This window comes from Oncorhynchus masou, chromosome 5, assembly GCF_036934945.1.
Source record: "Oncorhynchus masou masou isolate Uvic2021 chromosome 5, UVic_Omas_1.1, whole genome shotgun sequence".
NCBI classification, from domain to species: domain Eukaryota; kingdom Metazoa; phylum Chordata; class Actinopteri; order Salmoniformes; family Salmonidae; genus Oncorhynchus; species Oncorhynchus masou.
Genome location: NC_088216.1, coordinates 41,474,475 through 41,497,481, shown reverse-complemented (window position 1 = coordinate 41,497,481; position 23,007 = coordinate 41,474,475). Strand labels below are relative to the sequence as shown.

The 23,007-nt window shown below is 41.1% G+C and overlaps 1 protein-coding gene across 4 annotated transcripts in view; it reads right to left on the bottom strand.

Moving 5' to 3' along the window:
- Positions 1–23,007, bottom strand: part of LOC135539593 (copine-9-like) — a 196,252-nt gene that overhangs the window by 12,413 nt on the left and 160,832 nt on the right. For 3 of the 4 annotated variants that reach the window (XM_064965564.1, XM_064965567.1, XM_064965565.1), the window contains 7 exons: positions 22,577–22,618; positions 21,967–22,042; positions 21,025–21,078; positions 20,719–20,780; positions 20,466–20,512; positions 19,809–19,990; positions 1,621–1,748 (listed from right to left, as the gene is read on the bottom strand). In XM_064965564.1, coding sequence (XP_064821636.1) covers positions 1,621–1,748; positions 19,809–19,990; positions 20,466–20,512; positions 20,719–20,780; positions 21,025–21,078; positions 21,967–22,042; positions 22,577–22,618 — 591 coding nt within the window. Of the gene's footprint in view, positions 1–1,620; positions 1,749–19,808; positions 19,991–20,465; positions 20,513–20,718; positions 20,781–21,024; positions 21,079–21,966; positions 22,079–22,576; positions 22,619–23,007 lie in introns of all 4 variants that reach the window. The other variant, XM_064965566.1, reaches the window with a different exon arrangement.

The following is a 23,007-nucleotide window of genomic DNA, read 5'->3' as shown; positions in this document are numbered from 1 at the left end:
TCTACGACAACAGTCTAGACAACGCAACACTTCTATGACAACAGCCGAGACAACGCAACAATTCTACGACACCTTCCTAATATTGAGTTGCACCCCCACCCCAAAACACACTTCTATGTTTAGACAACGCAACACTTCTATGTCAACAGTCTAGACCACGCAACACTTTCATGACAACAGTCTAGACCACGCAACACTTTTATGACAGGTGACATCAATAAGAGATCATAGCTTTCACCTGGATTCACCTTGTCAGTCTATGTCATGGAAAGAGCAGGTGTTCTTAATGTTTGGTACACAAAAAATAAACAGGAAGTACATAACAGGGCCATTAGAAAATGTGTTTCATTAAATACATATAACATTTTGGGGGATTTAGTTGTGAGAAATTGTGTATTTTTACTAAGGTGGGAGGTATGAGACTGTAGTTTGGTGGAAATCCCCATCGACTGACAATGAGTGGTCACCATTATGTAGTTGAATGAAAATTCTGTTTAAACTGCATTCATCAATCTGACTCCACTATTACTGTATGTGAATAAATGCAGGCCCTGGGCACCCCTGTGTCGCTCCCTCCTTTAATTGACCGCTGTCCGACAAATATTATAACACAGTTTCCCTGTCACAAGAAATCCATAGCACTTACAAACCAAACACGACAATTGAATTAACTGTAACATTCATTTAGACGATGAAAGTTTTCATCCGTTTTCACACCTCTTCTTGCGTCAGTGACCTCAGGACTTTGCTGGGAACTTCTCATCTCAGAGGATAAGGTGTTTCTCCTGTGAGATGCAAATATACGGTCATCCATCAGAACAGTTTCATAAAACGCGATTGAGTCATCACGCTGGGTTTCGGAACCTGCGAGTCGCTAGTCGCGAGTTTCACCTTCTCTCGTTTTTCCACTACAAGACCTTAAGCAGCCCATTTAGGGAGAGTCTTTCATCCTACCTGGAGAATACCAAGATCACAAGATCTTCTAAAATTCATATTCTATGCTCTGCTTATTTCTATGGAAAGTATCCAGGGACACCTTTATAACACCGGAATACCAGTAAAACACTCACACAATGGCACATCTACTATTCCTTTCTAATACTACAACTATTAAACCATATAATTAATTATGTTTATATGAACTACATGGCCTTCTCTCGTACTACAGTGTCCTATACAACATTCAGCAACACAACTCCTGACAAGTTGTAATGGTCACAAGGCCCCAGCTAAGCCAATTATTAAGAGTTTTGCAGTTATGTGGAACCTTTAGAGATGGAAAACAAACAGAAATAGAGCATACGGAGGCAGGGGAGAGCAGCTAAGCTAAGCCGTCAGTCTGTCAGAGTGAGAAGGAGTGTGATAGAGACAGAGACAGCTCAGGGGAGAACATGTCAGAGTAACTCATGAGGGCTAGGGCAGCCTAAGGGTGGAATACTGCAGAGGAGAGGAGTGTGTGTGTGTGTGTGTGTGTGTGTGTGTGTGTGTGTGTGTGTGTGTGTGTGTGTGTGTGTGTGTGTGTGTGTGTGTGTGTGTGTGTGTGTGTGTGTGTGTGTGTGTGTGTGTGTGTGTGTGTGCGTGCGTGCGCGTGCGCGTGCGTGTGTGCTGTCATTCTCTCACCGTGCCACCTGGTTGATGACAGGAGCAAAGTTGGTGGGCCCGTAGAGCTGAACAGTTCGGAGACTCTGGAAGTAGGCCTCTAACACTCCCTCGATACCCACACAGTTTGGGTTCTCACTGTTGGAGTTCTGTGGGAAACCATGTACAAGAGAGACGGAGAGAGGGAGAGAGAAAGCTCAGATGCATCGAATACTAATGCATCGGAGAGAAAAAAAGAAAAATAATAAAGTGTTTGTGAAGTCAATGTCCATTTTTCCTCCAAGAGTTGCTAAGTATTTTATTTTCACATTGTCTGGGTAAATCAATCAAGACATGAGAACAAAAATAATCCATCAAACAATCTGACAACAATCAAACAATTTACCTGCAACACAATTGATTAATTCTGTTACATTTTGGTTGGCAGACCTGTTCTGAGCGCAGTGGTCACACAATCTTTAATTGTGACATACACAGACACTGTTTTAATGGTGGAGGTTCGTGACTGTCTGTACAGTCAGCGTCAAAACTCTTCCGGTAAGAACACCCATTGGCTCATTAAAGCCACTTCCTATATAGCACTCGTACAGTACCAGTCAAAAGTTTGGACACACCTACTCATTCAAGGGCTTTCTTTATTTTTACTATTTTCTACATTGTAGAATAATAGTGAAGACATCAAAACTATGAAATAAAACATATGGAATCATGTTGTAACCCAAACAGTGTTAAACTAATCAAAATAGATTTTATATTTGAGATTCTTCAAAGTATCCACCCTTTGCCTTGATGACAGCTTTGCACATTTTTGACATTCTCTCAACCAGCTTCATGAGGTGGTCACCCGCAATGCATTTCAATTAACAGGTGTACCTTGTTAAAAGTTAATTTGTGGAATTTCTTTCCTTTTTAATGTGTTTGAGCCAACCAGTTCTGTTGTGACAAGATAGGGGTGGTATACAGAATATTGCCCTATTTTGTAAAAGACCAAGTCCATATTATGGCAAGAACAGCTCAAATAAGCAAAGAGAAACGACAGTCCATCATTACTTTAAGACATGAAGGTCAGTCAATCTGGAAAATGTCAAGAACTTTGAAAGTTTATTCAAGTGCAGTTGCAAAAACCATCAAGAGCTATGATGAACCAAGCTCTCATTCGGGAAAGGAAGACCCAGAGTTACCTCTGCTGCAGAGGATAAGTTACTTGGAGTTAACTGCACCTCAGATTGCAGCCCAAATAAATGCTTCACAGAGTTCAAATAGCATACACATCTCAACATCAACTGCTCAGAGACTGCGTGAATCAGGCCTTCGTAGTCGATTTGCTGCAAAGAAACCCCTTCTAAAGGACACCAATAAGAAGAAGAGACTTTCTTGGGACAAGAAACACGAGCAATGGACATTAGACTGTTGAGAATCTGTTCATTGGTCTGATGAGTCAACATTTGAGATTTTTGGTTCCAACCACCATGTCTTCCAACCGCAGAGTTGGTGAATGGATGATCTCCACATATGTGGTTTCCAAGGTGAACCATGGAGGAGGAGGTGTGATGGTGTGGGGGTGCTTTGCTGGGGACACTGTCTGTGATTTATTTAGAATTCAAGGCACACTTAACCAGCATGGCTACCACAGCATTCTGCAGCGATATGCCATCCCATCTGGCTTGGGCTTAGTGGGAATATCATTTGTTTTTAAACAGGACAATGACCCAACACACCTCCAGGCTGTGTAAGGGTTATTTGACCAAGAAGGAGAGCGATGGAGAGCTGCATCAGATGACCTGGGCTCCACAATCACCTGACCTCAACCCAATTGAGATGGGTTGGGATGAGTTGGATCGCAGAGTGAAGGAAAAGCAGCCAACAAGCAGCCTTTTCTGAATGGGCGGTTACTTAGAATGCATAAGAATCTGTATTTACGATAGCATTGCTTCTCAAGGTCCGATAGAGACCCAATCCTTTTGTTCCTCAGTCTTCCCGTTCTTTCATTCAAAAGCCAACCCTCTTTCCTTGTGTAACCATCAGTCATATTTGTTTTGTCCACTAGGGATGTTTTCTTTTATGACATAATTAGTAATCAATGTCTGATCCATCCTGTGTACATGTAATTCTGTGTGATTATTTAAGTATTTAGTAAATAAATAATTAAACCAAATTTTGTATTTCTGATTCAACTTGTTAGCCAGGGTTCATGAAGATAACCAATAATTGTACGACGTTCAGATGAGACTGAATAAGATGATGATTAATAATTGACTGCTATTGAAATAAAAGATTACCAGATCTTTAAGAGTTTATTCAGAAGACAACAGCTCTATAAACATTCTTCCTTGGTGCCCCGACTTCCTAGTTAATTACATTTACATGATTAGTTTAATCAGGTAATATTAATTACAGAGAATTGATTTGATAAAATAGCATGTCATATATAATTTAATCCAGGGTAAAGACACGACACGTTGATCAATGAGACTACAACCTACTGTATATTCACTCACTCAAAAAGACAGTGAAAAGTTAGTTAGATTTCCAATGCGTTATCACTATGCTTTCAACCATCTAAAAGCACAACCAAATGCCAATAGAAAAACTATGTCTGATTTTTGGTTTAGTTGTCACCCAAATGTCTATCCCTGAGCTTTCAACCATTTAAAAGCACCGCAAAGTTGAAATGGGAATACAATGTCAGATATTTTGCTTATTTCTACAAAATATTAATGTGCTATCACTGTACTGTACTTCATTTAATAGCAGAATGAAATGACCTGGATAGCATTTGAGATTACAATATAAATACATGGTGTAAGTGATCAATGTTGTTGAATAGTCTGCACAGATTATTACAGCAATTGTGAAGATCTCCACATACCTGCGACGACCTATGCATGCTATTTTGAACATGCATTTATTTCATATCATTTCATATAAGCAGGGATAGTGAACGTGTCTGAAAGATTTTGGGTCATTATATATCAGCTGGGGTGAACGACTTTGATGAATCCGCATCTAATGAATTGTTCTACTCATTTATGAACTGAGCAAGAGCGAAGGACGGTATATAAAGCTCCATCCGATTAATTGTTCTGTTCCTTTTATGAACAGAAGTTAAGGACCTTTGGTGAAACTAGTAATAGTGAAAGTGTAAAATACGGAATAAAATACAGAATACTAAGAAGAAATGTATACTGGCACCAAATTGGCACCAAAATATTTGGTCTCCAAAAATCATTATTTCATTGTTAAAATTACAGAACCTTTTTTAAATTCAGAACTTAATATATCCATTACAATCAGAAAGTAAACAGAAATGGCATTGACAAAATTATTGACACCCTAGACTTAATATTTGGTAGCACAGCCTTTGGTCAAAATAACTGCAATCAAGCGCTTGAGCTTCATGCACCTCTGTACTGGCAGATTGGCGCAATCCCCTTGTGCAAACTGGTCCAGTTCTCCCAGATTTGAAGGGTGCCTTCTCCCAACTGCTGTTTTCAGATACCTCTACAAGTTTTCAATGGGATTCAATGCTGGCCAATTCAGAACAGTCCAGCGTTTAGTCTTGAACCATTCCTGGGGTCTTTTTGAAGTGTGTTTGGGGTCATTGTCCTGCTGGAAGACCCACGACCTTTGACAGAGACCCAGCTTTCTGACACCGGGTCCGACGTTGCACTCCAAAATGCCTCGGTAGTTGAAACTGTGAAAACTTTCTCCACCATTAAGATAATCCTTCGCTGCAATCTTCCATCCAGTCTTTGGTGAAAACGGGAACATCAACATCTCTGGAGATGGACATGTAACCTTGAGATTGTCCATGCTTGGCTACAATCTTGTGTCTGACCTCCTCAGATAATGATCTAGTTGTCTTTCTTTTCGCCATGCTCATTGCAGTACACACAGTGACACAAAACAGGAAAATGTGTCCTTTTCTTTATTCAAACTGGTTGAATGAGTGATTTTTATATTGCAGGCTTCTACAACTCACCACAATTGAGTTCAATTCCAAAGTAAAGGAGAATCACCTGCTTGAAATCTTATTATTTCTAACTATTTCTAGAAGGTGCCAGTAATATTGTCTGGGCCATTTTAGGAGTACTTTGTGGAATAAGCTAACATTTAGTAAATTCATCAGATTTGGGTTTTTTGTTCAACTGCAAACCAAAGACACACATATGTAGATAACAAAATATTTTTTCATTTAAAAATGTTTCTGGAAGAAATGGTGCATTTTTTTTGTGCAAGGGTGCGGATATTTTTTGCAACGACTGTAGTTACAGTAACCCCAAAATGTGGCTATGGATGTGTTAGGCCTACTCATTTTGTCATGACTTCTCCCGAAGTTGAAGCCTCTCCTTGTTCGGGCGGTGCTTGACGTCATCGGTCTTCTAGCCATCATTGATCCATTTTTCATTTAAAATTGGTTTTGTATTGTCTTCCTACACACCTGGTTTCAATCCCATTCATTACCTGTTGTGTATTTAACCCTCTGTTTCCCCTCATGTCTTTGTCAGAGATGGTTTGTTATTCAGTGTTGTGTTGTTTTGTATTGGTGCGCGACGGGTCCTCGTACCCACTTTGTTTATTGTTACATTTAGTGTTTGGAGTATGTTTTGTTTATTGTTATTAAATAACTCCATTACACTCAGTTTGATTCTCCTGTGCCTGACTTCCCTGCCACCTCTGACACATTTTGAGGTTGAATGATACATTAGTTTGTAAGATAGCCTTAACTTTCGGCTATTGAATTGTGTTTGGTTGACAACACAACCAAATATCAACATTTAACAGGAAAACTATGTACTGCTTGGATAGTTTCATCTGAGCCACTGGATTAGTCTGTCCTTGATTTTATTTTGTCTACAAATGAATAACTGATATGATTTTTGGTTGAGATGGAGAAATGAATCCAACATACAATTAAATCCAGTGTCAATTAAAAATTTGTAGACCAAATTAGAATTAAAGTTAGTGGCAAAGATTGAACTATCCAAGAAGAAGATCCTTCTAATGATAATATTTGGTTGCGTTGCCAACCAAATACAATTCAACATCATTAAATATCATTACATTTGAAATCAGCCAGAGCTGGAAACCCTAGGCCCATTTTATTGTCTATTTTTAGTAGAATTCTGGATTGGAACAATAACTGTTGATGACTTTGCAAATGCTACTTAAGCCTAAATAGCACCATTGATATAGTATACAAGTGATAAAGTATGGTCACATTTAATTTGCTCTGTTAAACCTACCCTTTGGATTGTCTTTGATATCAACAGTTAATCTATGTCCTTTTTTTAAAGTGGAGATCCTCTCAACAATCATTCTCACGATAGCACATTGGTAACAGTCCATGACAAATATCATAGCAGGGCTGGGCTTGGTTAAAACCCTGGATAGGAGACCAACAGGATAGCTGTGGACAGATCAATTCTCCTGTTGGAGGTGCTGCCCAGCAAATAGATATTTTTTTCTGATAGTGGATATAACGTTGAAGACCTGGCATTGTTTTAAAGGTATAAATTCAACATATTTTATGCAAGGTTTGAGAGAAGTAAGCTTTTTGTGCGTATGGAACATTTCTGAGATTTTTTATTTATTCATTTCACATTACTTTTGGATTCTAATCCTATTACGAATCATATTATAATGCTCCCATAAATGTCATGCTGATGTTCATGTTCATGTAATTGTCACAAAAAAAATATTATAATGTAATTGCTAGTAGAATAACAACAACGTTACAATGCAAATGTCATGGTTACATTTTTTTAAATGTCATTTTGGAACTAAACCTCCATTGCACTGAAGTGCTTTGTAACACCTTTTGCTTAGTTGTTTCGGTGTGCTGGCCCTCAACATCAGCTCTGTAATCAAATTATTCCCATAGTACGCTTCTGCAGGCGTGGAGGAATCATTGTCTCCTTTGAAGAGGCTATGCTGTCTGCATTTTCAATCTCTCGCTTGTTTCTCAAAAGTGGTTTGCGCTGTGTCAACTGCATGAGCAAGTAGCCTGGCTAGCTACTGTCCCATTGAGAAGATTCAGACAAATTACAAGACAGACTCGATCCTCTCAATCCGTATATGAAGTGAGACACATTTGCAGAAATACTAAAAGTAAAAAAATATATATAGTTCCGAAACGCTTTCCATGTTCTAGTATCGAAAAAGTACAGAAGTTTTGGTATACTGTCCAACACTAGTATTTTCCACGTTGAAACAACTTTTATTCAACCAGTTTGTGCGCAGTGGGCTGTCTCCAGGAGCAAGAATCTCAATACACTGCTTGTCATTACGTTAGCTAATTGGCATGTCATGGTGATGTGTATCAATTTGTGTATCAATTTATTTTACAAGTTTTAACTAGTGCGATGCTGCTGTTGTTGCCAGCTAGCAAGCGTAAACTAGCTGGCTGGAAAGGGCTCATCAGATCTCCACTCGACTCTCAGCAACATACATCACCAATTTTTGGTACCAGGCGTGTCCGTATAGCCTCTCCAGTAATTGACATTGGTTTATTGTATTATAAACAGAGGGCATCTGTATAGGAAAAATTAACATTATTGGAGAATCAGCAGGTAGAGACTATGTATCCCCAATGTCTGCAAAGGAGAGTTTTACAATGCATTTCTTCTGAATTACAGACGGAGGCCCTCTTAGTAAAAGATCCCTATGTTATGTCTCAGCTACGTCAGAAAATTGTCAATTTCCAGTAGTCACAACATAGGGTGGCAGGTAGCCTAGTGGTTATAGTGTTGGACTAGTAAGTGAAACGTTGCAAGATCAAATCCCAGAGCTGACAAGGTTCTGCCTCTGAACAAGGCAGTTAACCCACTGTTCCTTGGCCGTCATTGAAAATAAGAATTTGTTATAGTCTGACTATAATCTGTGTGTTTTCTGGGTTAGAGCTAAAGCCTGTATCAGACAATAAATACCATCATTGCTAAAGAGTTGAAAAGACATGTCACTACAAGTGAATGGCATTCAGCCAACATAAAAGACAGTATGAGTCTGCTTCAACCCCTGTCCAGACAGGAGAAGAGAGTGTTCTTCAGGCAATATTCTTTATTAAAGTTTCTACGAAAAACAAGTGAACAGCAGTCTGACCTTTCTCCTTCTCTCTGAAGAGAAATGTAATTGAAAGGAGGAAGCAATCACCTTAAAAGAAGTGAACTCGTCTGCAAAAGATGAGAGACCTGACTGCATGACCAATCCATTTGTTGAAGCAGTTTGTAGGTCGCACAGACAGAGCCGTAGCAAAGTACAATCAACTTTTCTTTGATACTTTGATTAAATAAGAAGAGAGATACTCACCGCTCATCTAAAATATCTTATAGTTGCGGGCACTAAAGTTAGGTTGTGTTGCGGTATTGGCAGATGCACAATGCATGTGCAACATGACATTCTGCCGCCTCGACATGACAGTTTGTCTAAAAACTGAAGCCTAACTAGCCACGAAGACAACACTGGCACAACGTTGTGACATATTTGTGATTGATATATTGGCTTAATTTTTTTATTTTTTATTATAAACTTTCGATTCCAGGTAGAACCTTTGTCTTGTTTGAGGGTACTTCGCTGGGTGAAAAAAGGGTTCTACCTGGAACCAAAAAGGTTTTTTCTACAGGAACAGCAAAATAACCTTTATGACATTTCTTCTCTAAGAGTAAGAGTTCATATCAAAGGCGAATGAGATTCCACAACCAATACACTTGACAACGTTAAAGGAAAGGTTTTCAGCCGAGAGGTGCGTTTTCAGGTTGTTAAGATACAGGACTGTTTCGCTAGCACAAACTGGAATATAAACCAGGATTCATATTATAACATTCAGGAGTTTACAACATCAGTCACCGGCTTCATTAATAACTGCATCGACGTAGTCCTTCCCACAGTGACAGAAGGTGCAGTTGAAGTCGGAAGTTTACCATTAGGTTGGAGATATTAAAACTTGTTTTTAAACCACTATACAAATTTCTTGTTAACAAACTATAGTTTTGGCATGTCGGTTAAGACATCTACTTTGTGCCTGACAAGTTATTTTTCCAACAATTGTTTACAGACAGATCACTTCACTTATAATTCACTGTATCACAATTTCAGTGGGTCAGAAGTTTACATATACTAAGTTGACTGTGCCTTTAAACAGCTTGGAAAATTCCAGAAAATTATGTCATGGCTTTAGAAGCTTTGGATAGGCTAATTGACATCCTTTGAGTCAATTGGTTCATCCTTGGAATTTCCAAACGCCTGAAGGTACCACTTTCATCTGTACAAACAATAGTATGCAAGTATAAACACCATGGGACCACGCAGCTGTCCTACCGCTCAGGAAGGAGACATGTTCTATCTCCTTGAGATGAACGTACTTTGGTGTGAAACGTGCAAATCAATCCCAGAACAACAGCAAAGGGCCTTGTGAAGAAGCAGGAGGAAACAGGTACAAAAATATCAATATCCACAGCAAAACGAGTCCTATATCGACATAACCTGAAAGGCCGCTCAGCAAGGAAGAAGCGACATTGCGACGTCCCCCATAGACTAGCTTGCCTGCCCCGGTCTGCTAACTGCTAGCTTGCCTGCCCCGGTCTGCTAACTGCTAGCACCTACTAACTGCTTGCTTGCTAACCCGGTCTGCTAACTGCTAGCTTGTTTAGCCCCGGCCTACTAACTGTTAGCGTGTTAGCATCGGCCTGCTAACTGTCTGAATCACCGTGTCCCCAGTTAGCCCAACCACTCACTGGACCCATATGTTCACTTGGCTACGCATGCCTCTCTCTAATATCAATATGCTGTGTCCATTACTGTCCTGGTTAGTGATAACTGTCTTATTTCACTGTAGAGCCTAAAGCCCTGCTCAATATACCTTAACCAACCATGTTGATCCACCTCCTACATATGCGATGACATCACCTGGTTTAAACATCTCTAGAGACTATATCTACTCAATGCCTAGGTTTACATTTGTCTGTTCACTATGCCTTGAATCTATGCTATCGTCCCCAGAAACCTGCTACTTTTACTCTCTGTTCCGAACGTGCTAGAGGGCCAGTTCGTATAGCATTTAGCCGTACCTTTATACAACTTCTCCTCTGTTCCTCTGGTGATGTAGAGGTTATTCCAGGTCCTACAGTGCCTAGCTCCACTCCCACTCCCCAGGTGCTCTCATTTATTGACTTCGGTAACCGTAAAAGCCTTGGTTTCATGCATGTTAACATTAGAAGCCTACTCCCTAAGTTTGTTTTACTCACTGCTTTAGCACACTCTGCCAACCCGGATGTCTTAGACGTGTCTGAATCCTGGCTTAGGAAAACCACCAAAAACCCTGAAATTTCCATTGCTAACAATAACATTTTCCGCCAAGAGAGAACTGCCAAAGGGTGCGGTGTTGCAATCTACTGCAAAGATAGTAATACAGAACTCTGCAGGCTATCAAAGTCTGTACCCAAAAATACGAGCTTCTACTTCCAGAAACACTGTTGCCGCTTGCTATAGACCTCCCTCTGCCCCCAGCTGTGCCCTCGATACTATATTTGAATTGATTTCCCCCCATCTATCTTCTGAACTCGTGCTACTAGGTGACCTAAACTGGGACATGCTTGACACCCCGGCCATCCTACAATCCAAGCTTGATGCCCTCAATGTCACACAAATTATCAATGAACATATCAGGTTCAACTCCAAATCCGTAAACACGGGCACCCTCCTAGATGTCATCCTAACTAACTCGCCCTCCAAATACACCTCTGCTGTTTTCAATCAAGATCTCAGCGATCACTGCCTCATTGCCTGCATCCGTAATGGTTCTGCAACCAAACGTCCATCCCTCATCACTGTCAAACGCTCCCTAAAACAGTTCTGCGAGCAGGCCTTTCTAATCGACCTGGCCGGGATATCCTGGAATGACATCGACCTCATCCCGTCAGTAGATGATGCCTGGCTATTCTTTAAAAGTGCCTTCCTCACCAACTTAAATAAGCGTGCCCCATTCAAAAAATGTAGAACTAGGAATAGATATAGTCCTTGGTTTACTCCAGACCTGTCTGCCCTTGACCAGCACAAAATCATCCTGTGGCGTTCTGCATTAGCATCAAATAGCCCCCGTGATATGCAACTTTTCAGGGAAGTTAGGAACAAATATACACAGGCAGTTAGAAAAGCTGGCTTTATCAAACAGAAATTTGCAACCTGTAGTACTAACTCAAAAACGTTCTGGGACACTGTAAAGTCCTTGAAGAGCACCTCCTCCCAGCTGCCCACTGCTCTGCGGCTAGGAAACATTGCCACCACCGATAAATCCACTATAATTGAGAATTTCAATAAGCATTTCTCTAATCCGTCAAAGCCCCCACCATTTCTCCTTCACCTGAATCCAGATAGCTTATGTTCTGAAAGAGCTGCAAAATCTGGACCCCTACAAATCAGCCGGGCGAGACAATTTGGAACCTCTCTTTTTAAAAAATCGTCTGAGATTCCCAAAGATTGGAAAGCTACCATGGTCATCCCCCTCTTCAAATGGGGTGACACTCTAGACTCAAACTGCTACAGACCTATATCTATCCTACACTGTCTTTCTAAGGTCTTCAAAAGCCAAGTTAACAAACAGATCACCGACCATTTCGAATCCCACCGTACCTTCTCCACTATGCAATCTGGTTTCAGAGCTGGTCATGCCACGCTCAAGGTTTCAAATGACATCATAACCGCAATCGATAAGAGACATTACTGTGCAGCCATATTCATCGACCTGGACAGGGCTTTTGACTCTGTCAATCACCACATTCTTATTGGCAGAATCGACAGCCTTGGTTTCTCAAATGATTGCCTCGTCTGGTTTACCAACTACTTCTCAGACAGAGTTCAGTGTGTCAAATCGGAGGGCCTGTTGTCCAGACCTCTGGCAGTCTCTATGGAGGTGCCACAGGGTTCAATCCTCGGGCCGACTCACTTCTCTGTATACATCAATGATGTTGCTCTTGCTGCTGGTGATTCTCTGATACACCTCTACGCAGACAACACCATTCGGTATACTTCTGGCCACTCTTTGGAGACTGTGTTAACTAACCTCCAGTCGAGCTTCAATGCCATACTCTCCTTCTGTGGCCTCCAACTGCTCTTAAATGCAAGTAAAACTAAATGCATGCTATTCAACCGATCACTGCCCGCACCTGCTCACCTGTCCAGCATCACTACTCCGGACGGCTCTGACTTAGAATACGTGGACAACTACAAATACCTAGGTGTCTGGTTAGACTGTAAACTCTCCTTCCAGACTCACATTAAGCATCTCCAATCCAAAACAACAAAGCGTCCTTCACTCATGCTGCCAAACATACCCCCGTAAAACTGACCATCCTACCGATCCTTGACTTCGGTGATGTCATCTATAAAATAGCCTCCAACACTCTACTCAACAAACTGGATGCAGTCTATCACAGTGCCATCCGTTTTGTCACCAAAGCCCCATACACTCCCCACCATTGCGACCTGTATGCCCTTGTTGGTTGGCCCTCGCTTCATACTCGTCGCCAAATCCATTGGCTACAGGTTATCTACAAGTCTCTGCTAGGTAAAGCCCCGCCTTATCTCAGCTCACTGGTCACCATAGCAGCACCTACTCGTAGCACGCGCTCCAGCAGGTATATATCACTGGTCACCCCCAAAGCCAATTCCTCCTTTGGCCATCTTTCCTTCCAGTTCTCTGCTGCCAATGACTGGAACAAACATTTTCAATCTCTTAAGCTGGAGACTCATATCTCCCTCACTAGCTTTAAGCGCCAACTGTCAGAGCAGCTCACAGATCACTGCACCTGTACATAGCCCATCTGTAAACAGCCCATCTATCTACCTTCCGCATCCCCATACTGTATTTATTTATGTATCTTGCTCCTTTGCACCCCAGTATCTCAACTTGCACATTCATCTTCTGCACATCTACCATTCCAGTGTTAAATTGCTATATTGTAATTACTTCGCAACCATGGCCTATTTATTACCTTAACTCCCTTGTCTTAATTCATTTGCACTCACTATATATAGACTTTTTTTCTACTGTATTATTGAATATGTTTAGTTTATTCCATGTGTAACTCTGTGTTGTTGTATGTGTCAAATTGCTATGCTCTATCTTGGCCAGGTCGCAGTTGCAAATGAGAACTTGTTCTGAGAACTTGCCTACCTGGTTAAATAAAGGTAAAAAAAGAAGAAAAAAGCCACTGCTCCAAATTCGCCATAAAAAAGCCAGGCTAAGGTTTGCACATGCACATGGGGACAAAGATCGTACTTTTTGGAGAAATGTCCTCTGGTCTGAATGAAACAAAAACAGAACAGTTTGGCCATAATGACCATAGTTATGTTTGGAGGAATAAGGGGGACGCTTGCAAACCAAAGAAGACCATCCCAATGGCAGCATCATGTTGTGGGGGTGCTTTGCTGCAGGAGGGACTGGTGCACTTCACAAAATATATGGCATCATGAGGAAGGAAAATTATGTGGACTAGGATCAAAAAATACAGGACTAAGATCAAATCCAGCTCTGACAACCGATGGATGTGGTAGGGCTGGCAAACTATCACAGATTACAAAGGGGCCATATGGAATACCAAGACGCATACTCAGAGCATGTGCTGACTAGCTGGCAAGGATCTTCCCTGACATTTTCAACCTATCCCTGACCCGGTCTGTAATACCAACTTGTTTCAAGGAGACGACCATACTCCCCTTGCCCAAGAACGCCAAGGTAGCCTGACTAAATAACTATTGCCCCATAGCACTCACAACTATAGCCATGAAATGCTTTGAAAAGCTGGTCATGGCTCACATCAGCACCATCATCCCAGACACCCTGGACCCACTCCAATTTGCATATTAGCCCCAACAGATCCACAGATGATGCAATCTCTAATGCAATCCACACTGCCCTCACCCACCTGGATCAAATTAATACCTATATAGGAATGTTGTTCATTGACTGCAGCTCAGCATTCAACACCATAGTCCCCTCCAAGGTAATCACCAAGCTCAGTACCCTGGGACTGAACTCCTCCCTCTGCAACTGGATCCTGGACTTCCTGACAGGCCACTCCCAGGTGGTGATGGTAGGCAATAACACATCCTCCACACTGACCATCAACACGGGAGCCCCGCAGAGGTGAGTGCTTAGTCCCCTCCTGTACTCCATGTTATCCCATGACTGCGTGGTAGCACAGGCGAGCACGCCTCCAACACCATTATCAAGTTTGCTGATGACACGACGGTGGTAGGACTGATCACCAACGACGATGAGGCAACCTATAGGGAGGAAGTCAGAGACCTGTCAGTGTGGTGCCAGGACAACAACCTCTCATTCAACATCAGCAAGGCAAAGGAGCTGATTGTGGACTACAGGAAATGGAGGGGAGAGCACGCCTCCAACCACATCAATAGGGCTGTAGTGGTGCGGGTCTAGAGCTTCAAGTTCCATGGTGTCCACATCGCTTTGGAATTAACATGGTCCACACACACGGACACAGTTGTGAAGAGGACATGACAGTGGCTCTTCCCTTTCAGGAGACTGAAAAGATTTGGCATGGGCTCTCAGATCCTCAAAAAGCACTACAGCTGCACAATTGAGAATATCTTGACTGGCTGCATCACCGCTTGATATGGCAAATGGAAGGTACCCAACCGCAAGACGCTATAGAGGGTGGTGGGTACGGCCCAGTACTCACCCGGGACAGTTGTAAATCATGCAACGCCGTGTGTCACGATCGCAGATTTTAGAGAAACAACAAATGTCGGTACATATAAGTGTCTTATATTGGCTGAAAGCTTAAATTCTTGTTAATATAAATGCACTGTCCAATTTACAGTAGCTATTACTGCAAAAAGAATGCCATGCTATTGTTTGAGGAGCGCTCCTAACAACAAAACACCTTTTTCACCACAATAGGTTTGATAAATCTACCTCTGAGGGTGAAATGTGTACTTACATCCTGAAATCTTGCTCTGATTTATCATCCAAAGGGTCCCAGAGATAACATGAAGTGTAATTTAGTTAGAGATCATCATTTTTCATATCCTAAAAAGGTCCATATGGCATGCACGATCTATTTTGTATTTCCACTCGTTCAATTTGCAAAGAAAGGAATCTGTGAAAATCTAACCCTAAACGTTGTTTCAATCAGTCAAACCATGTTCGTATTTATTCCTCAGAGATCCTAGAATGTAACCAGACTTCACTATATCATTAGGAGTGTAGTATATCCTATAGGACACCAAATTTGGTCAGAGAGCGACGCCTTCATGGCACACCGATGGCGCAGGCGGTCTTCACTTGATTGACTGTAACTTTGTAAAATAATCCCCAATCGGGTTCTAACAAAGCCAGCTAGATAGCCAATGAGCAGGGCTTTACGGGAGTATTTGGAAACCCCGTATTTGTCGCAAAACAGTTGCTACTAACCTTGTGCGACGTCAAGCCTTTTCCTTTTGGACAAACATTTTAAGAATATGGAGAGTTATGAAGTTATGAAAACTGTGTGTTTCGCAAATGTTGAACTTACAATATGGCTACTAATACTGGAAAAGCTAAATCAAAGTCCAAGTATACAGATTTGATGATATTCTTGCAGAAAAATGTAATGTGAACGTAAATGTCTCCTTCACGATTTGTCAAAATGTACCTGGGTGACTTTACACTAAATGTTATGTAGTTTTCTCATACTTCAAGTTATCCGTCTGAAACTTTGCACATGCACTGCCATCTTGTGGACACCATCGCAATTACCACCAGTGATGGCTAGATGTAGGGACCTTTCTGTTGCATTTCAAAGATGGTGGTAGAAAACAACTGGTTGTTTTTTGTCTTTGTATTTTCTTCTACAAGATCTATTGTTATATTCTCCTACATTCCTTTCACATTTCCACAAACTTCAGTGTTTCCTTTCAAATGGTACCAAGAATATGCACATCCTTGCTTCAGGGGCTGAAAATGTGGTAGGAGGCTCCGTATGGAGGGAGTGACGCAATTGTGGTGCCTCTGGAGGCATGCAGAAGTTAAATTGAGCTCCGTATCACGTGTTCGCCTCCCAAATTTTGTAACCATGTGGAGGGCTTCGTCCATCTCCGCATTGACATGATCGTTTGATGGTAGGTGGTGGCGGGGGTCAAGTATAAATACAAGTAATTTGCGTGACATCAGCTCTGCTCCACGAAGCGCAAGAAGTCAGGGCGACATCTGCAGAGGCCGTATCACAGTAAACGATGTACGGCAACTGCAGAAGTCAGATTTACCATGCAGAGCCTTTTAGTCTACACCTGTTGTTTACGAAGAATGTGATAAATATAATTGGATTTTCTTATGAGTTGAGGCAGCCCTCCTCTTCCAGCAGGATCAGACAATGTGGTCTAATTAAAAGATCCCTTTGCATGACTTGCTTGGGCTTCGTCACGCCGAGGTGAGCTCTAATTGGAAGAGCTGATTTAGCGGTGGCCCATTCGGAAATGAGCCAAGTTAAAAAGCAGTGATGAATCTCGACAGCAATGGTGTCACTTTGTGTCACAACGTACTCGCTGGTTTCAGACACTTTGGGGAGGGAGAACAATAGCACTTTTTGGATACTGTGAAGCATGTCTTTCACAAATCTGATATAATGTTACAATTTGATATAATTTGAGAGGGAATTTTGAGGTCAGACATCTATGAATCATAAGACAGAGGAAGATGATTCAGACAGTGATTGATTTAGTCAGATGTGTCCCTGTCTTGGCATGGGGCTATTAGCTGATACTGAAAATAATAAAAGATATAGAGAGAAAATAATCTGTGTGGCATCCATATCTTTCTCTTTATCAATTTGTTTATCAAAATTGACCAGCACTTGTGTTTAGACCTGAACTTTCGATACATCGGGTAAAAATATGGACAGCATTACTGGTGCCGTTGTCATGAACTGTTATGGAAATCTATTTTGTAAAGGCTTATGCATGGCATTGAGACCTTACAACATAGTCTCATTACAGACCTGACCTTCGCATCATTTCCTTCACATCAAGGAGACTTCTGTGTGGCGAATTCCTCCAGCTTTGCGTCTAAAATTAGCTGAAAATAAGACTCCTATTGTTTTTTTACACTTATTTGTTCAGGAAGTCCTCCCCTTTTTCTTCCTCCTCTGAAGTATCTGTCCAGGGAGATAGAATCCGAGGAGAACTCGTTTTTTCTTCTTCGTGTTTAGTGTTTGTTATTCTTTCTTCATCGGCTTATGAAAATAAGCTAAGCGCTACATCCTCTAAAGTCTATTTCGGTCGGTGTCTGTCTTGTCCCTTTTTGTTTTGCACTTTTCCACATCAAACAGATGGAGTTTTTACATTTTTCCCCACCCTTGCTCTACCCTTGTTCAATCACTTCACATAACTACTTGAAGCTGACACTAGCTCATTGGCTTACACAATGGTGCTGCAATTTGTGTTTTATGTTGACATATTTAGAGATTCTCGTGTTCTTCGTGACTTTACCACACCACGTTGAAGCATCAACCAGCAGTAGAAACAACAACAAAGCGTTCTCCCCACCCATTTTGGTAAAACGCTAAGGGATGGGGCTGGAGAAATGGAACCACTCTCATATTCATAGACAGAGCTATGGATGCAAGGACTGACCATACATGATATCAAAATGATAGTTTTAACCATGTTTTGAGGCTATATAGTGTTTGTTTACATTTACTTTGTTGACAAAGATTGTAGTAAAACAAGTTTATATTTTGGGTTATGATTAGTACGACAGGTGAACTAAGCTCATGAGGCATTTATAAGTTATATTCTTTAAGAATCAATGGGTACATATAATTAATTTATATGTCCAAAAATGGATGTAGCAACTACTGATTGACCATTTAATGTAATGTGTTCAGGGTGTCATTTATGTGGGCTGTAAGGGTGGGTAGTCATTGTCAGACTTCGCAGGAAATCACAAGAAACTAAGGATACTCCGTTCTGAATCATGACAATACGGACCTTCTGACGATGTGTGTTTTCATTACGCAATGATATTATATATATAGTATACGAGTGTGAGTGTTTTTTTTGCCTCATGTCAGTAGGCATAACACAGCTCTGATAGGTATTGGGAGAATTTAAGTTAGCAAAATCAAGTATTTCACAGTTGACCAAATTTTGATTACTAACAGTCCTAGGAAGTTAAATACAATTTATTGTCACATGCTGTCACGACCTCCGCCAAAGTCGGGACCTCTCCTTGTTCAGGTGGCGCTCGGCGGTTGGCATCGCCAGTCTTCTAGCCTAAATCGATCCACTTTTCATTTTCCATGTGTTTTGTCTTGTTGTTCCTCACACCTGGTTTCAATTTCCTCAATTTATTGTGGTGTACTTAACTCTCTATTCCCCCCCCATGTCTTTGTGTGGGATTGTTTATTGTAGTGCTTGTGCACGTTCCCCGTGAGCGCACGACGGGTTATTTTTGTGCCCATGTATCTTGTTGTTCAGGTTGCTGTTGGTTTTGCTAATAAATCTCCGGTTATCACCCAGTTCTGCTCTCCTGCGCCTGACTTCTCTGCCGCCAATTACGCACCCCGCTACACATGCTTTGTAACCAGGTGTAGACTGACAGTGAAATGCTTATTTACGGACCCTTCCCAACAATGCAGAAAGAAAAAAATTGAAATTCTACAAAAATAAATACACAATGTTATAGGGGGAAACACGTTTTGCCAGCAATATAATAGAGCAAATGAAACATTTATTATTCTTGGAGCATCAGTCAGCCTTGGATACAAATTCATATGGGTGGTGTTCAGTAGCATTGACTACTCAAAAATAGAACAGGACTCTCAAGAAACAGCAAGGTCTCTCAACTGAACCCGACAGATGGACATACACCATTTTAGTTTCCAACTCTCATTTGACATGAACTCTTATCAGCAAAGGGAAGTGTATGAATAAAGAAAGCAATGTGGATGGCAACTTCACATCTGTAAAAGCGTGAAAGCAAAAAAAAACCTTACAGAAGGGACGTTGTCATCAAATAGTATTTATATAGTTCCCAAGGACTGAGGACTCTTCTGTGGATCAGTAAATACTGTAGCATAAGGTACCAGCACCTCATTGCAAGAAATAAAACTGTGCCTGTTCATTACCCACAGTAAGTCCATCATAAAGACAATAAAAAAATGTATCATCATATACACAACAACTGCTCCCTCCCTCCATCACTCTCTCACCAGTGGGAAGACATGGGAGATCTTGCCATCCGGGGGCAGCTTTGCTCCAAAGCCGTAGGCAGGGAACATCTTGTCACTGTCATAATCCTGGATGATCTCCCCCACAGCCTTCAGGGCCATTGCGTAGGCATTCATCTGGTAGGGACTCATGTAGTGCAGAGAGGTGGGCTGGGATGGGTTACCTGGAACACAGAAACAGAGCATTGGTTATTTTGTTATATATTTTTTTAACCTTTCTTTAGAAAGGGAAGTCCTATTGAGACCCAGGTCTCGTTTTCAAATGAGCTCTACGACACACCACACAAAATACAAAACACACACATCAAGTACAAAAAAGGCATAGGCCAAACAGGCAACGTTTCACACTATCATACTACTTGTCTTAGAATGCATGTTGAAAACATTGATATAGATAAGTGCTATGCTATTGACCTATTAACCTACAGCCACAAGGCCGTGGGTTCAATTCCATCAGCATCCACTGACAAGAAGCTACAGCATTGCAGTATCTAACGTTCATTTGATAGTAAAATATTGCTGGCAATATTTGGCCCTGCTTTGACGAATGTTAAAGTAAGATTATTTTGAACGAAGTTTGGGGAAACTAGTCCTTTAGTAGAGCCATACGACTCGTATAAGTGATTCTGCCACACTTACCATTAGACGCTGTGAAATCGATGGCCACTGTGAAGTTGAGTTGCGTCCTGGGGAGACAATGATGAATTACATTGAATAACCCAAACGTTACCAGACATAAAACATAATAAAGACTAAAAAAGGACATTGTCTGTTTAAACAATACAAAACCATTTCAGACATGAAAGCCAGGCTGAGCGAGCCATCAACGGCTCATCAACATTATTAAGAGTAGCCTCTAATGTTAATGGGACGTCACAAAGATTTGGCTCACCCCCCCCGGATGAAGTCTACAAACGTGTATTCTGACTCCACTTTAAAGGACAGCAGTGTGACCTTCAGGGGAGGGAGAGAGGGGGGAGAGAGGGGAGAGAAACAGTGAGAGAGAGATAAAGAGGGGGGGGGTATAAGGAAAGGGATATAAGCAGAAACAGGAAGAGGGCAAGTGAAAGAGAGAGAATAGAAAGAGATGGCCAAAGCAAAACCTTTAATGCTTATGACATATCACATTGGCAATGAATCCTATCTATAAAACATATGATAGATGGACAATGGAAAGCTCAAGCTCAAAGGTACTTACTGTCCCTGAATTGATGTATTTCTTCTTCTTGCCTTTCTTTTTATGGTTTAGAACCTGGACAAAAAGAGGAAAGATGCGTACATTGAAAAGATGACTAGTTTGATTTCACCACATAGTTTGCTGTGTGAAAGTGTGGTATGGAAAGAAACTGATCGTATGGAACATGTCATATTCTAAGTGGTAGAGGACGGATGAAGAATAACATTATTTTCATAACGGGGATATCTAAGTGAAGTCGTAAGAGTTGGAAAATGTGAAGCTTCAAATGGGTAAATCACAAAAATGCTCATCTCATTATTAAAGATATAATATGTTTTCTGATGTCTTATTTGAGTAACAGCTGTGTGCTTTGTGCATGTGTACTTCAATATTAGTCAGTAAAAAATGTCTTACATAGAGAGACAACATAATACAACCCTTATTATAAAGCATTATATATAAAGGCTCAAACATGCTTTAAAACGTCATAAATTCCCAGTGAGCACAAGACGTAAAATCTGTTTTCCTAATGTCTTTTTTACAAAATAATATGTATTTTGAACTTTTTTTTATGTCTTGTGTTCGTTGGGTTATACCTGCAGGCTGTAGCCCTTTCCTAGTGGAATGTTATTCATATTTTTCATAATTAATACACATTTTTATTTGTTTGCCCCGAAAATCCTATGTTTCTATGTGAAACAGTTTTGTTATATTTCAGTCTTCTGTGATGTACAGTATATGAAGTGTAATTTTGGGATGCAAACTCAACATTTAATACATTTCAACTCTATATCTGACATGGTACAGGTGTCTTCTTTTTTTAAAGCCCAGAACCAAGGGTGTGAGCTGTATATTTTAGTTTCAAAGTAGATTTATTTAAGACCACCAAGAAACACTCTGTGACTCCTGACTTAGTCCACTGCAATAATTTAAGTGTTACCGTTATTTTTTTTTTTTTTTTACCTCATAGACGTTGAACTGGCTCTGGCCTCTGGAGAATTCTCTGTAGCTGGTGGTGAACTCGCCAATGAAGTCATGACTGTGGGAATAGTTGCGAGAGAAACACCTGCAGCATCTGAAAGAGTATTATACTAAAGGAAACACCAACCCCGTCCCCTCTCTGTACATCTAAATACCATCACCTAAAGCCAAATAGGACCTGCCCGCTATCAATCTGCGTGTGATATTTAGAGAGGAAGCCCTGTGGGCACATTATTAGCCACCATCAGTGAAGAAGGAGAGAGGGAAAGAGGACAGAGAGATGGAGGGAGTCAGTCAACACTCATATTCATAAACCCTCTCGCTTCTGATATTACCGCCAACCTTTTAAAGTTCCGGTCAGTGAATTATGGTTGTGTGTGCTTATGGTGGAGAGTCCCTCTCACCCCCCTCATCCCCCCCCATCCCAATGTCACTGGACTAATAAGGTGATGAAGATTCCCCTCCAGAGGAAGAACGAGGGATGACATTTGAGGGAGACTTGGAGCGTCTGAGGCTGTCTGGAGATTGTAAATGAAATTAATGAGTGAAGAAACAAGGGGGAGGAGGGAAGCGAGAAGAGAGAGAAAATTACCTTCCATCTCTGTCCCAATCATACACGTCCACCTTGACTGTCCTGGAGAAAGGGAAGATACGAGAGAGAGAGAGAAAGTGTGTGAGAGAGAGAGATGAAGTGAGAAAGAGAGAAATGAAAGATGGTACACTACAGAAGCTTGAACAACAGTAATAACACTGGAAATACACATGTCATATACATGTATTATACAATGGATGGGTCTAATCCTGAATGCTGATTGGTTAAAACCGCATTCCAGCAAAAACTAAAATGGATGAGTGGAACATTTCTTATGATCTTTTCTGCGGCATGACTATGGATGAATGGGAAAAAAATATATATATATATATATTTTTGAGGATACTGCATTGAATGGCCTAGAGAAAAGCCACAATGAAAAAATCACAGTTCAGAATACAAACTGGGCTATGCGTTGCTTCGAGGTCTGG